A 15,246-nucleotide genomic window follows, 5' to 3' on the forward strand; every position below is an offset into this window, starting at 1 on the left:
ATTTAAAAATACAATTTAACCACTAAACTTCATATTCAACTTTTGATATTTTCTGAAATCATATTTTACTCGAGTATCAATTCAATTTCAAAATTTGACAACCTTCATTTAATATATTTTTTTAAAATACTTTATTCACAAGTATCGCGTGGATGCGTGTACCACGGCAGTCTTGTTTGCAAGGGAAGGGGGTGAAAAAATTAGGTAGTCTAACCTCAGGCCGTTGACCCGTAACTTAGATAGAAGAATATACGGGTCGGGTCATGGCAAAATTTCACATGAAGGCCGACCCATAACCCGCATTCAGATACAATTAAAAAACAAATCGGAAATGTAACCAGGCAGCTCTCCCCCTTAAAAATTCACCTTACGCCGCATTCATCTCCTGCTCACACCCCTTTTATATTTTCGACGGTCACCGTCCACTCCGGCGCCGCCGGCGGAAGCTGCGAAGCTCATTGGCTTCCTGAAATATTTTTGTTGCTACAGGACTATCACTCAGTTCCCCATCTTTATCAGATAAAATCTCAATCGGTGATTAAAGAATTTAAAAGCCCGATTTCCGTCGAGGCGTGAGGTTAGATATGAATTCATGTTTCTTTTTGTTTATTTATCTTTTCAAATTACTCTGGTGAAGATGCAGAAGTTTTTTTTAAAATGCGTTTGTGGTTATTCTTTATTCTTCGTGTTTATTTTTCTCAACGACGTCGAGAAAAATATTGGATATTTCGATTGTGAGATTGTGATTTTTTTTTTTAAATTTTTTACTTTTCATTCAGTTGATTAATTTTTTAGAATGATAAAGTTTCTGTACCTGTTAAATCGGGTCTATGTTAGGCTGGCGATGTTAATTTTATGTTTTTTGTTTGTAAGGTTATTCGAAGGAGGTTTTTCGAGCTAGTGATTAAAAACTGTAATGTTGTTTACTTTTCTGTTACCTTGAAAACAACAAAATGTCGAACTTTTGTAGTCACCAATACTAGAATGGCCCTTAAGGATATGGAGGTTGATACCGAATCAAGATCAGGAGAATTGTACTGAAGTAAATCTGATCAAGTGCATGGGTTTGCTGGACACGATTTGATTTCTGTCAATTTTTGGAAGTCTAAACCCTAAAGATGTCATTTTCTTTACTGTATAGTTAGCTTATAAAAATTTGGATTTGTGTTCGTTATGAAGCTGAAAAGAATCAAAATCATGTTCCCCTGCTCTTTTGTTCTTGTAATTTTTGGCTATGCAATTTATCTGGTGTATTTGCATCACATCTGCATGTTTGTCAGGTTCTCATTGTGGAGTAAGTTAGATCCAGCTCTACGATTTAAATATTGGTTAATCGTACAGTGAATTATTAATTTGAGTTAGCGTTTGCAAAATCATACCCATGACTAGAATTTCGTACACTAGTTTTCTTATATATATGAATGCTCTAAATCTGAATGAAATATCTGCAACTTCTTTCGGGTGTTCCCAATGCTTTATTTATATACCATTGAGTATTATTTTATTTTATTTATTTGTGCCTATTTCACAGTTGGTGCATGCATGAGAAATTAGTTTCTCTTCAAGATTCATTCATCATCATTCTTACATCATGATTAGTTTTTCTTCAAGATTCACCATCATTCTGACTTTTGATGATGATTATACCTTATTTCAATTACAACTAAGCATGTAAATAATTTTCATTTAACATAGAATGGCATTTTTTGATTTTAATTTTAGGAAAGAAAAGACAGGCTCATGTGATCCCCTTGTACTGAATTACCACATCTTTAAGCTCTTTTTGATGAGGAATTTGATATTCAACGTTTTTCCTGCAACAAGCACCATTGAGACAGACATATATCTTCTTTGCGATGGCCTATAGTCAGATAAGCAGCAAATAATTTTGCGAATAGAAAAGGGGAGATTTTATTCCGACAACTCAACTTGTTAATCATTATCTTTTCTTCTACCTTAGATATTCCAACTTTCATGTATGATTTATTGAAGTTCTTCGCAAGATCGATAGTATTTTTGCATCAATTGGTGAATCAGGATTTGTATATCAGTTTCCAAATAATTTTGAATTTGCAATGTCTCAAACTTTTTAAGGATGTGAAAAAGCTTGTATTTCAAGAGAAACTGAATCTGTTATTTTTTGATAAAGGTAACAGCAACAAATGGCTGTTGAATCTTTCGATGAAAAAAAATTGTTGAATGATGAGGATGAGGATGAGGATGAGGATGAGCAGCCGCTAGTTTTTAAAAGGTCTAGCTCTTCTACAAGGCAAAACCCGGTGAACTCAGAAACAAAGAATTTATCATCTCAAAAGCATGACCAACGATTGGGGAGGCCAACACCTGGTCAACAATCTCGTAACGGTGAAAGTTCCACTGCGCAAAAGGGTAATTTGGTTCCTCCCTCTTGCAAGGCACCACCTATTAAGTCTCCTCTGGCAAGCCCAAAATCATCGAGTTCTTCTGCCAAGGAATCATTAGTTAAGTCTTACTCAGCGAATTCCAAAAGACCTACTTCAGTAACAGATGAGCCCAACCCTGTTAAGCAACAAGTCAAAGAAGAGCAGCCATTGACCCAAGCTGCAGGTGAAGCCAATGATTCAGAGGATTCTGGAGATAATAAACCACTCAGTGCCAGGCTTCCTAGCTCCTCGAAGGGCAACTCTAATCATGCCAAACAAGGACCTAATACTTTAGCTTTGGTTCAAAAGCGTAGTCTCCCGAAAAAGGAAGATTCAGATGATGAGAAGCCCTTGTCTACTAAGTTCCAAGTAAAGTCTGATGCTAGGGTATCCACTAATAGGTCTAATAGTTCTGATGAGAGAAAACCCATATTGACCAAAGCTGATCAAAATGGGTCTAGCTCAACAGACCGCTCTCAAAAGAAACCTTCGTCTATTCTAAAGAAGAGACCTCCGGATTCTGTGAAATTTGAATGCCGATCTTCTGAAAAAAAGGCTAAGCTTTCTGATGCATGCACTGCAGTTCCTAGAGGTGACCCAAAGGTAGAGGATGATGATGATCATGTTCCCATATCACAGAGAATGAAGAATCAGAATTCTTCAGCTAAGAAGTCATTATATGTTAAACAAGTCACTAAATCTGTATCTGCATCGGCAACGAAGACAAATAAGAAATCGAAGAAGGTTGTGAAAAGCACAAAATATTCCATTTCGTCAAAGGTTCTTCCCAGCTCTGGTGAAGGACAAAAGTGGACTACTTTGGTCCATAATGGTGTGATTTTTCCACCTCCATACAAGCCTCATGGAGTTAAGATGCTCTACAAGGGAAAACCAGTCGTCTTAACTCCAGAACAGGAAGAGGTTCCTCTCTTCTCACTAGCTGTGTCACAACACCTATAAAATCTGCATTGATGCTATATTTCTCTTTCTAATTATTTGAGTTTGCAATTTCTATCTTCTGCTTTATGTTAGATTATCGCAAATAGTGCAGTTTCTAATCCTTCTCCTTTTGGCAGGTTGCGACAATGTTTGCGATGATGCTGGATACTGAGTACATGAACAAGCCTAAGTTCAAAGAGAATTTTATGACTGACTGGCGGAAGATACTGGGAAAGAATCACACTATTCAGAAGTTGGAAGATTGTGATTTTACTCCTATATATGAATGGCATCAAAAAGAGAAGGAGAAGAAGAAACAGATGAGCACCGAGGTAAAGCATTTCCTTTTCTTATGATGAGCATGAACGCCATGAACGCAGAGAAAAGAACTTTTCTTGCTCATACTTGATAAAAGCTTTGCCCTGACAGAAAAGGATTGTTTTCGCTGAGACATAATTTGTTGCTGTTGCATAATATGGTGCTCCTGTGAACAGCCAAGCATGTAATATATATTTTCATAAGGGGCATACCAATGTTCTAATTTTATTTTCCTTCTCAGGAGAAGAAAGCTTTAAAAGAGGAGAAATTGAAGCAAGAGGAAAAGTTTATGTGGGCAATCGTTGATGGAGTCAAAGAGAAGGTGTGATTCTGTCCTTAATCTATGTGCTGTGATTCTTTCCCCACTTGATAATTGGGAAAAAATGAATTTACTTATACCAAATGTCTGAACTGTTGAAAGATTAAAATGGCATCACAATTAATGGAAGGCAAATGAACATGAGGGTGTAGTATTTTATTGTGTTGGTTGCATCTTGTTCTCATACTGTGTTTATATTCCTAGAGAAGACAAAGATTGATATGCGTGGTTTACCCTCATCCTTGTACATGATGTGCAAATTGTTGTTTTTGCATTTCACCACTTTATCAAATGACTTGGATTCTACATTTTTGTTTTCACGTTGGTGCTTTGCCGCATTAGCATTTTCTTTTTATGTTACGATGATGGGAAATTTTTATGTGCATCCCTTGCTTATCTGTGTCTCAAGAAGCTGACAGTTATACCATTTCCAGGTTGGAAACTTCAGGGTTGAACCACCTGGATTGTTTCGAGGCCGTGGCGAGCACCCTAAGGTTTATCAACATTTTCTCAGTAGCAATAGAACATATTGGAGATTTGCACGTATATGCTTTGCATCTTTATTTGAGTATTTAATGGCACACAGGTTTTTTAAAGTTAAATGCTGTTACTTTTTAACAGATGGGGAAGCTAAAAAAACGAATACAGCCAAGTGACATAATCATAAATATTGGGGAGGATACTCCAATTCCTGAGTGTCCTATCCCTGGGGAAAGGTTCTACTTTCTTAGTCGTTTTTTTCTTTTATTTTCTTTTTTCTAAGACCAGGTTGGATCGTTTTCTCAGAAAACCTTTATGAATGGCTAGTATTTTCTGTTATCAATGCTATCTGGTCTTAAATAAAATTTAACCCTGTCAATATGCACTGTGGCAGCTGGAAAGAAATAAGGCATGACAATACGGTGACCTGGTTAGCATATTGGAATGATCCAATAAACCTGAAAGAATTCAAATATGTGTTCCTAGCAGCTAGCAGCACCTTGAAAGGCCAGAGCGATAAGGAGAAATATGAGAAGGCTAGGCTTTTGAAGGTAATTGAAATGTATTCGGTTTATCAAAGCTTTCCTTGTTACTTGTGTTGGTGGAAATCTGATGGACTTATTTTCAAAATCTTATGCTTTTGAATGAAGAACCATATTCAAGGTATTCGAGCTGCTTATACCAAAGATTTTTCTAGCAAGGATCCTACAAGGAAGCAGATAGCAGTTGCAACCTATCTTATAGACAAATTAGCTCTTAGGGCAGGCAATGAGAAGGTATGAGGTGCAAAAAGATTTATTAATTATGTTAACTTCTAGTTGTTTGAAATTTCTTGGGTATGTTATCTTGATCATCATTGCGATCCAGGCTTGTTGAATTGAAGAAATTATTTGTCCCTAAAGCACGATTTATTTATTCTCGAGTATTGGCTGTAACAATTCCATATGAGTTCTGTATCAAGTTTTATGATTTCCTTTGTCATCTTGAAGGACGATGATGAAGCTGATACAGTTGGTTGCTGCACATTGAAAGTAGAAAATGTGGAACCTGTTCCTCCAAATATCTTGAAGGTAAAGAGACTCTGATGTTCAAATAATTGCCTTGGTCCTGCAGCATGATGCCTTATCAACAAGATATTTGAAGTGATAACCTCCAGCATTTTCCTGTTTTATTCACAGTTTGATTTCCTTGGTAAAGACTCTATAAGGTATCAAAATGAAGTAATCGTTCAAACTGCTGTTTTCAAAGCAATCCAACAGTTTCGAAATGGTCAGTAAATGATCTTTTGCTTTGCATGTATGTCATAGTTTGGTATCAGCTTGTCTTACCCATGGATGTGTTGTTCTCAGGGAAAAAAGGTGGTGAAGATCTTTTTGACAAGCTTGACACTAGCAAACTGAATGCTCATCTGAAGGAACTCATGCCTGGCCTCACAGCCAAAGTATTTCGGACATACAATGCATCTATTACGTTAGATGATATGGTAAGATGCGACATAGGACTTCTGACCTGAAACTCAAGTTGTTATATATGTATACATTGTACAATACTGCTGTTATTTACCCTTAGTGTAAGTTGTAACGAATATAAACATGAAAGAAATGAAGCAACTTCTGCTCCCCACTCATGCAACTGGAGTAGGAGTGAATTAGCTTGAAGTGAGGACTCACGTAGCCTATAAAAGTATCCCTAAATGGAACTTATGGACAACGTCTCATATTGAAACCCTCATGATTTATAAGTTGTAAAGGAAAAATAATAAGTCTGCGGCATTTTGCAAGTAACTTTAGTTCATGCAAAAGTTAATCAAAGAGATACTCTGATGTTTTGTCAAACATCTAACCGTAGTTCTTTCCAAATGGTGACTTTGTCACAAGCATAATTTTTCTCCATAATTCCTACACGATCATAGGCTACTTCCTACTAGTTTGGGGTTGATCGCATACTTTTTGATCTACTAGTATAATTGTGTTGCCTTTACAATGGGGATGTGAGTCATGTGACATAAGGGGATGTTTTCAGAGTTTTGTGTTTTATGAACTTACATCACGCACTGAAATGTGCTAAAATAATATCAAGCAGGACCATTCTCGCTGTTAAAATATGGCATTCACTAGTGCAATTTAACTAAACGTTCCCTCAAATTTTGTGCTGCTACTTTTCTTCTGAATGGATGGGTAAAGAAATCCTAGACAGCCGCACCACTTCTCTTATAGTGTTTTACAATTTTTATGTGGTTATAGTGTCTAAAATCTGCTGGTGCCTCTGAATGACAGTTGAGCAAGGAGTCGAAAGGTGGAGAGGTTGCTGAAAAAGTTGTTGTTTATCAACATGCAAACAAGGAGGTAAAGGCTGTTGAATCTGATGATGATATGCATTTTTTCTATGTTTTGTCGAGAACTGTTACTATTTGGCTTGTCATCTGTAGGTTGCAATAATTTGTAATCATCAGCGTACTGTCTCAAAGTCCCACAGTGCCCAGATGTTACGTTTGGATGAGAAAATTGAAGAACTAAAGGTAATATCTTGGTTATATTTCTCATACTGGATGATTATGGCAGACTGTCGGATGAATTTTAGTATGACTATTTTGGTGGGAGAAAAGGGTATCCACCTGATTTTGTCGTAGTATACTGTCTGAAGCCATGTGGACTGGCTCAAGTGTTTTAACTGTCTGAATGGTGTATTATTTTAACTTTTCTATGATATCTTCTTTATGTCTTGTATTTGTATAATTATCTGCATGCATTGTTTTAAACTTCTTTCAGGGTGCTATGGAAGAACTAAAGGAGGATTTGGCGAGGGCAAAGAAAGGGAAGCCTCCCCTGAAGAATGCTGATGGGAAACCTAAGCGGAATATGAACCCTGAAGCGTAATTATAATTCTTTTTTTATAAATTTGAAGTTTGAGAAACACGTGGCTGATGATGGAATGTGTTGCAGATTAGAGAAAAAGATAGCTCAAACTGCTGCAAAGATTGAGAAAATGGAACGCGACAAGGAGACCAAAGAAGATCTGAAAACTATAGCTTTGGGCACATCGAGGATCAACTACCTTGATCCTAGAATTACAGTTGCTTGGTGTAAGCGCCAGGAAGTTCCTATCGAGAAGGCAAGTCCTATTCCAGTCGTAATCTTTTTAAGAATTTGATTTTTTCTTCTTTGATGGGTGTAAACTTGTGTTGATTTTCCCCTCTTTGGGTTACCTTACTCTCTCAATGACGATGCTTTACTGCAGATTTTCAATAAGTCCCTTCTGGCGAAATTTGCATGGGCAATGGATGTGGATCCAGAATTCAGATTTTGATATTTTTGAGGCGCAATACGTAATGTAAACAGACGAGAAGCAGAAGCAGAAGCAGAAAAGGGATCATGAAGAATTTGACAAATTTATTGATTGGTGAATGATTATATGCGCACAGTTTCTATTTACTTTGGCCGAAAAATGCTAACTGTATTAGATGATCTCAATGATATCGTGGGGTGATTTTTCCCCCATCTTTGAGTTAATGCGAGCACCTGAATGTTGTCTTCGTTTCTGTGACCGAATTTACTTTCTTTTTAAGATAATATTGGTAAATGAGTTTAAGTGGCTCACATATCTAACCACACAATTCAGTCAGCAGTGTAATTCAGTTCTGCTTGCGTGGTTTCTGTCGAAACAAACTGAAGGGTAAATTACATCAATATAGATAGATGTGCGTAACAGCTGAAGTGGACTGTGCCTGCTTGTGAGTAGCTCCATAGCGGCCAAAACTCGCTCTGTCACTCTTATTCAGCTATAGTTTCTCAAACTTCTACTTCTTAAGTTTAGCTTCAGTATCTATAAGTCAAGTGCGAGTGCTTGTCAACCTATTTTGTTGAGGTATGTTCCATTTTTTGGTTAAATTTTACCCCTGCGACAGACTGCTCCACTAGAGTCTAGACTCATCGAACTTGAGCCGTGCAATGGTTAGTCGAGTCAAACTCGAATAACTTGACTCGGGTAATGTCCAAGCTTAAGGTATATGTGTGCTTACTTCCATGAGCATTGTAATGACATCTACTTGTGAGGTTGGTGTTCAAGAGACGTAAACATACACTTTCCAGTCACTGAAAAACCAAAATATAAAGTATAATACCTCGAATGCTAGCTGGATGGCACTAGGTGTAGCTCTCAAGTCTAAATTGTTTTTAATGAAATCGTGTTTCGACTTATAGTTATATTATATTTCATGTTTACTAAAATATGTAACAGGAAAATGATTTATGAATCCATTTAAGCTACTGTTGCATAAAGAAACCAATAATTTTATTTTTCCCCCTAAAAAACCCCATTTCTAAAAATTTTTAAAGAAAAAACACAGTTTCTAAAATTTAGTAACGTTTTTACGTTGTTATTTATGTAATTTTTAAAATAAATATCGTTATTTAACATAAAAAGGCTTTTTAAATTCAAGTCGTTCATCAAGTATACATTGATTATGGTATAAAAATGTTAGATAAAGGTTTTCGATTAGATAAATTTTTCTACATGTAATCGCACACGCACATATATAAATGTAAAGAAAAAAATTTGCAATCCAAAATGGATCTCGAGAGCAAAAATGGATGTGGTTGTTTGGGCCGTTGGGTGTCATCGTTTAAATAAATATTTTAAAATTATTACTGAAATATGACACATAATTATGTATTCAGAAACAACCATCATCCTGAGTTATCTCCTCTTTTTCAAAATTCTGAATCAAGATGCTAAGTCGTAGCCCAATGCGACAACAAAGAGGAACACTTCAACTGTCCAACTCCTCTCTTTTACTTTTTCTTGCCAAACTCGTTTAATAATGTCCATTTCCTACTTTCCCACCTTGAATCAAAGAATTAAACTACATTAATTTTTTGCAATTATTAATATATATTGCTTAAAATTCAAGCAAGCTAATGACATTACTCGCCACCCTTTCTTTATTTCACAATTCCATCAAAATTTTGCTTTTCACACTCACTCGCATGCAATCATTCATCTCCATGAATGGTTCTTAAATGTACAGCTTCATATATGTGCAAATGACCCATGATTGCGGTATGTTTATATGGTCCAAGTTTTCTACGTTGATTATCAAGAAAAGCCCACTTTTTTTTCCTGCATAATAGTGTAGACATGAATCCATTTGGTAATCTGGGTGTTGACCTGTCCCAGTCGGAGCTCCAGGAAACTGCCTACGAGATCCTCGTCGCAGCCTGCCGGAGCTCTGGCGGAGGAAGGCCTCTTACTTATGTTTCCAACTCCGAGAAATCGGGGCCTTTGCAGAGGACATCCAGTACGGCCTCGATTTCGGCCGCGAGCAAGGTGAAGAAAGCTCTAGGTCTGAAGTCGAAGAAGAAGAATGATAAGAAGGATTTGGACGGGTCGGGAAATCTGAATCGGGCCGAATCGGTCCCGAGGAGGAGTGGGATTACTGTTTCGGAACTGATGAGGGTTCAGATGAGGGTCACGGACCAGACCGATTCCAGAATCCGGCGCGGACTGCTGAGAGTTGCCGCTGGTCAGGTCAGATATTTGATAGTTTTTTCTTTTAACTATTTCTTTAAGCTTTTCGCCCAAGTTCTAAAGCCAGATTCAAGAAATTGCTCCATTGAAGGCGGCGTCGGAAATTTAATGCGTTTTTGGTCTTGAAAATTTCGAACTTTTCTCTTCGAGCAAACTGTCTTGTAAACTGAAAGAAATATAATCAAATTGGAAGATAAATTCCTTTATAATCAAATGAGGTTTGAGCGGAGGATATTATTGGTAAGAAAATATGTTTAGCATAAAGTTTAAATTGATCTCAAACCATGGGAAAAATTATATATTTAGTTCGAAATGCCATAGATTCTAGAAGTAGGCTGAAGATAATAGTAGCTCAAGAACACTTGAGATTGCATACCTGCATTTTTCTTGCAGAGCTGGATCATTAAGCTATTTCTGTTGTGCTTGGGCTCAGAATTTTTCAGCTGAATTGTCTGTGAGATAAGATGATTTTGTATGGATATTGGATAATGGCTATCATAACTTCATGTCCATGTGGTAGTAATTCGGTATGTTTTCCTGGCTTTTATTTCTGAGCAGCTCGGAAGACGGATAGAATCAATCGTGTTGCCATTGGAGTTATTACAACAGTTAAAATCCTCGGATTTTACCGGTCAACAAGAATACGAAGCATGGCAAAGGAGGAGCTTGAAAGTGCTTGAAGCTGGACTCATTGTGCACCCACATCTGCCTCTTGATAAATCACAAACAGCCCCTCAGCGCCTTCGGCAGATCCTACGTGCAGCTAGAGAGAAACCAATCGAAACAGGAAAGCACAGTGAATCCATGCAAGTCCTCCGTAATGTTGTGGCATCTCTTTCTTGCAGGGAATTCGATGGTTCCTTGTCTGATGTATGTCACTGGGCTGATGGGATTCCACTAAATATCCACCTATACCAGAAACTTCTTGATGCTTGCTTTGATGTGAATGATGAAGCATGTATTGTTGAGGAAGTTGATGAGGTCTTAGAACTTATCAAGAAAACTTGGGTTGTCCTAGGCATAAACCAAATGTTCCATAATCTTTGTTTTCTGTGGCTCTTATTTCACCGATATGTCACTACTGGTCAAATTGAGGGTGACCTCCTTTTTGCTGCTGATCGTATGATGGTGGAAGTAGGAAAGGATGTAGAGGCAACACATGATTCCTCGTACTCAAAGATCGTAAGCTCGGTAATGACTCTGATTTTAGAGTGGACAGAAAAAATGCTGCTTCACTACCACGACAATTTTTACAGGGGAAATATTGATGTGATGCACAGTGTTTTGAGGCTGGGGGTGTCGGCAGCCAAAGTACTGGAGGTAGACTTGTCTCATGAGTATCAAAATAGAAAAGAAGTTGACGTAGGATGTAGAAGGGTTGAAGCTTATATCAGGTCATCAGTGCGCAGTGCTTTTTCTCAGGCAAGGATCATATGAAGTTTCTTAAGCACACAGACACACACACACACACACAACCTCGTATTATCAATTTTGTTCTGCTCGTAAATGTGACTCAGACTGCTGTTTGCTCCATTTGAAGACAGGAAAAGGAGAAAGTAATCTCAAGCAGGCAGTCTTCTAAGTATCAACAAAGTCCTCTTCCCGTTCTTTCTATCCTTTCGCAAAATATATGTGACTTGGCATTCAATGAGAAGGAAATATATAGCCCTGTGCTGAAACGATGGCACCCTCTCGCCACAGGTGTAGCTGTTGCTACTCTTCATTCTTGCTACGCAAGTGAGCTTAAGAAATTTGTTTCGGGTATAAGTGAGCTAAATCCGGAAGCTATACAAGTACTGCTAGCTGCTGACAAACTTGAGAAAGATCTTGTGGAAATGGCAGTTTCTGATTCAGTGGACAGTGAAGATGGTGGCAAGGCAATAATTCAGGAGATGGCTCCTTATGAAGCAGAGGCTGTGATTGCTAACCTGGTGAAATCTTGGATACAGACGAGGGTTGACAGACTTGAGGAATGGGTTGACAGAAATTTGCAACAAGAGGTATTTTTCCTTCTAGTCTATCAATCTGGCCATGTAAATAAATTGCATAGGCGCGGGGGGTGGTGTGGGGGGAGGGGAGAAAAGAAAACCGTGTGAATACATCATATAGAATGTTCATAAATAGTGTTTATTTTTGGAATTCTGTCAGGAAATTTACAAACAAGATTAGCTTCCTTTTATCGCACATCCCTCTTTATATGACTTTATTTAGTTGTTCATATTTCTTCCAGATTAAAGCTAATTTTCATAGCAATAGATTTTTACTTCTGGTCAATCCAAATTGAGACGACTAAGTATGAAAAGTCAAAACTCATTTTTTGTTTTACCTACAGTATTATTGATTATATTTTCTCTGTGTTATGAGACTCTTTTACCTGTTAAAGTATCAATCCAATTTGATTCTACCATCCGTGGACCTTTTTTTCATTCCTTTAATTCATCGTGTAGTCAATTGATTAATACCAAGTCATTTTCTCACCGACTTTTTTTATAGAACTGGAATCCTCAAGTAAATAAAGGGCGTTTTGCACCCTCCGCTGTGGAAGTTCTACGTACAATTGATGAGACTTTGGAGGCATTCTTTTTTCTCCCAATTCCAATGCATCCAGTTTTACTTCCCGAGTTGATGAATGGTTTAGACCGCTGCCTCCAGAGTTACATCATAAAGGGGAAATCTGGCTGTGGTAAATGTCGTATTTACAAGATTATGTTATTGACGCCAACTTTTTACTCGGTAAACTTCTGATTCTCAGCTACTGAACAGGATCTCGAGCAACCTTTGTTCCCACACTTCCTATGCTAACTAGATGCAACACGGGTTCAAAATTCTTTAAGAAAAAAGACCGGACACTTATGGCTCCGGGTAGGAATTCCCAAGTCTTTGTTAAAAATGACGATGATTCTTTCGGTATACCGCAGCTCTGTCTTCGTTTAAACACTTTATACAACACACGAAAGGAGTTGGAAGTTGTAGAGAAGAGGACGATGTCCAATCTGAGGAATGGCGGATATGTGAATGATGAAAATGTAGCAAACGGCTTATTTGGGCTCTCAATATCTTCGTGCATGGAAGGAATCCAGCAGCTCTCAGAGGCAGCTGCATACAAGGTTGTCTTTTGTGACCTAAGTCACCTTCTTTGGCATTACCTGTACATAGGAGAGGCTTCCTCATCCAGGATTGAACCATTCCTTCAAGAACTGGAGAAAAATTTAGAAATAATATCCGTAATGGTTCATGATCGGGTCCGGACACGTGTTATTACTGATGTAATGAGAGCTTCCTTTGAAGGGTTCTTGTTGGTTTTGCTCGGTGGAGGACCATCTCGTGTATTCACCGTGCAAGATTCGTTGATAATAGAGGAGGATTTCAAGTTTCTTGCTGATCTTTTCTGGTCCAATGGAGATGGCTTGCCAAATGAACTAGTCGATAAGTTATCTGTTACCTTTAAAGGCGTTCTCCCATTATTTCAAACTAGTACGGATAATCTTATCGAGCAATTTAGACGTACTGCTATTAGTAGCTATGGAGATTCTGGAAAGTCAAGGCTTCCATTGCCTCCTACGACAGGTAAGTGGAGTCCAACCGAACCGAATACAATATTACGGGTATTGTGCAATAGGAATGATAAATTGGCATCAAAGTTTCTGAAGAAAATGTACGACTTACCCAAGAAAACCTAAATTTCAGAACCAGTTCATGGAACTTGCGACATAAAGCTGGCATCTGTTTCTACACCAGAAGTTTCTCCAATCAAACGGGACATAATTTGGGTAATATGTGTCTAGATTGTTGAATGTTAAGGCGTGTGATCTTGTCTTTGAATGAAAGTTTGCAAAAAATGAGAGACTTAACTAATAGGTAGTGTTTGACATTAAGGTGACTGGGGATTCCACACGAGGCAGGACTAAGTAATGCCTGCAAGCTTTGATAGACAGTTAAGTCATATGAGAAATTTGGTAGAATTTTCCTTTGGTTGCAGCTAATTTTTGGTTGTGTTGTATTACCAATAAATGAAATAATTTTTCTTGTTGTGGAATATAATTTGTATTTTTAAATACGGAGGAATTCTTGATGCATGTCTGAGGCATTATGATCAGCCATGTTAGTTCACCAGTTTATGCATCCCTCCTGTCATAGAATGAAGATTAGGAACTGGTTTCTTATTTTTTAGGAACCAGGGATATATCATTTTTCTTTTCTCTCTTCCGTGTCAGATATGACAAATTCATATATATAAATAATATAATTATTTAAAATTTATATTGATGATAAATCCATCTCAAACAATGACAATATGTAATTTTATCCTTTCACAGGGCCTAACAACATACCCTGTGTAGGTTGAAACACACAAACTAATTATATTACATGGCAATATATATATATAGATGGATGGATGAAATTTATGCATTTTTCAATTGAGTGAATCATGAATGACTATATTACTGTATTATCCAGTGAATATTCCTGTATAATTATTTTTTTCTTCGCAAAATATTCTTGTCAATAAGACGATAACATCATATCATTACCATAAAATACAACATAACAAAATAAAAGTTTGATCTAAAACTCGAGGAAATGAGATGATACCCTTATAACAATATCTCAATGATGTATTTAATGGTGAATATTTATCAATACTATCTCAATGATGTGTTTAATAGTGAATATTTATCAATACATATGAAGTCCATTATTTTTTCAGTGGACTCCATTAGAAAAATTACTTTAACATAATTAATTTTTATGATAAAAAAGACACAAAATAAAACTCAATTAATTGAAAAATCTAACTTCAACATAACTATATTTTACATAGAGATTAAGTATACATAATTTTATTTTTTTTTATTTATGTTACCATATAATATCTTTTCCCATCCCTTATTTAGTCCATCCTCGTTGTGACTACCTTCCCGCGTCTATTTTCAGATTGTCCGGGGACAAAACGATTGCGATAATATTATATCGACTTTCTTTCTCACTATAATTTGAAGAAGCAAAAAATCCAGACCAAGAAAATGGATTGCCTTGTGCCAACAAAAATCTTTATCTTTGTTCCTAATTGTTTCATCCACTTTTTCAATGAGTTTACAAAGAGAAATTCCCGAGACACGAAATGTATTATTTCGTAAACTCGAAATTGATTCCAGAATGTTAGGTAAGAATTTAAATTAAATAATAAAAAAACGTATCCCACATCGAAAAAATTTAAAAAACTGAACGAGAGAATTAGTTATAAATAGAGCTCAATTCTTT

The 15,246-nt window shown here is 36.9% G+C and overlaps 2 protein-coding genes across 6 annotated transcripts; both read left to right on the forward strand.

The window, feature by feature from the left end:
• Positions 1–317: 317 nt before the first annotated feature.
• On the forward strand, positions 318–7,992 carry LOC140965737 (DNA topoisomerase 1-like). 2 transcript variants are annotated; one of them, XM_073425888.1, is made up of 16 exons: positions 318–577; positions 2,150–3,323; positions 3,479–3,673; positions 3,901–3,981; positions 4,413–4,472; positions 4,600–4,694; positions 4,853–5,009; positions 5,109–5,234; positions 5,448–5,528; positions 5,637–5,727; positions 5,808–5,941; positions 6,735–6,803; positions 6,887–6,976; positions 7,227–7,330; positions 7,401–7,569; positions 7,696–7,992. In XM_073425888.1, exons 2-16 carry the CDS (start codon positions 2,163–2,165, stop codon positions 7,762–7,764), a joined length of 2,682 nt encoding a protein of 893 aa, XP_073281989.1. In that variant the 5' UTR covers positions 318–577; positions 2,150–2,162; the 3' UTR covers positions 7,765–7,992. The 2 variants fall into 2 exon arrangements, with proteins under 2 accessions (XP_073281989.1, XP_073281990.1); XM_073425889.1 differs by having other exon boundaries at positions 2,157–3,323.
• A 1,188-nt stretch (positions 7,993–9,180) lies between these two features.
• On the forward strand, positions 9,181–14,180 carry LOC140965739 (protein unc-13 homolog). 4 transcript variants are annotated; one of them, XM_073425893.1, is made up of 6 exons: positions 9,181–9,516; positions 9,588–9,984; positions 10,543–11,406; positions 11,529–11,984; positions 12,478–12,667; positions 12,748–14,180. In XM_073425893.1, the coding sequence occupies exons 2-6, from the start codon at positions 9,595–9,597 to the stop codon at positions 13,662–13,664; spliced, it is 2,817 nt and encodes a 938-aa protein (XP_073281994.1). In that variant the 5' UTR covers positions 9,181–9,516; positions 9,588–9,594; the 3' UTR covers positions 13,665–14,180. The 4 variants fall into 4 exon arrangements, with proteins under 4 accessions (XP_073281994.1, XP_073281992.1, XP_073281993.1 ...); XM_073425891.1 differs by having other exon boundaries at positions 9,593–9,984; XM_073425892.1 differs by having other exon boundaries at positions 9,181–9,494.
• Positions 14,181–15,246: the final 1,066 nt, after the last annotated feature.

This window comes from Primulina huaijiensis, unplaced genomic scaffold (genome assembly GCF_012295235.1).
Source record: "Primulina huaijiensis isolate GDHJ02 unplaced genomic scaffold, ASM1229523v2 scaffold14171, whole genome shotgun sequence".
In the NCBI taxonomy this organism is placed as follows: Eukaryota; Viridiplantae; Streptophyta; class Magnoliopsida; order Lamiales; family Gesneriaceae; genus Primulina; species Primulina huaijiensis.

What these genes read in the sequence shown, in the direction of transcription:
- LOC140965739 (XM_073425891.1), top strand. Translation starts at nt 9,477, where the DNA reads ATGTACAGCTTCATATATGTGCAAATGACCCATGATTGCG. An exon ending in GCAAATGACCCATGATTGCG is followed by an intron (nt 9,517 to 9,592) that starts GTATGTTTATAT and finishes ATAATAGTGTAG; the next exon opens with ACATGAATCCATTTGGTAAT. An exon ending in AAAGGGGAAATCTGGCTGTG is followed by an intron (nt 12,668 to 12,747) that starts GTAAATGTCGTA and finishes GCTACTGAACAG; the next exon opens with GATCTCGAGCAACCTTTGTT.
- LOC140965737 (XM_073425888.1), top strand. Translation starts at nt 2,163, where the DNA reads ATGGCTGTTGAATCTTTCGATGAAAAAAAATTGTTGAATGATGAGGAT. An exon ending in AATCCAACAGTTTCGAAATG is followed by an intron (nt 5,728 to 5,807) that starts GTCAGTAAATGA and finishes TGTTGTTCTCAG; the next exon opens with GGAAAAAAGGTGGTGAAGAT. An exon ending in CGGAATATGAACCCTGAAGC is followed by an intron (nt 7,331 to 7,400) that starts GTAATTATAATT and finishes AATGTGTTGCAG; the next exon opens with ATTAGAGAAAAAGATAGCTC.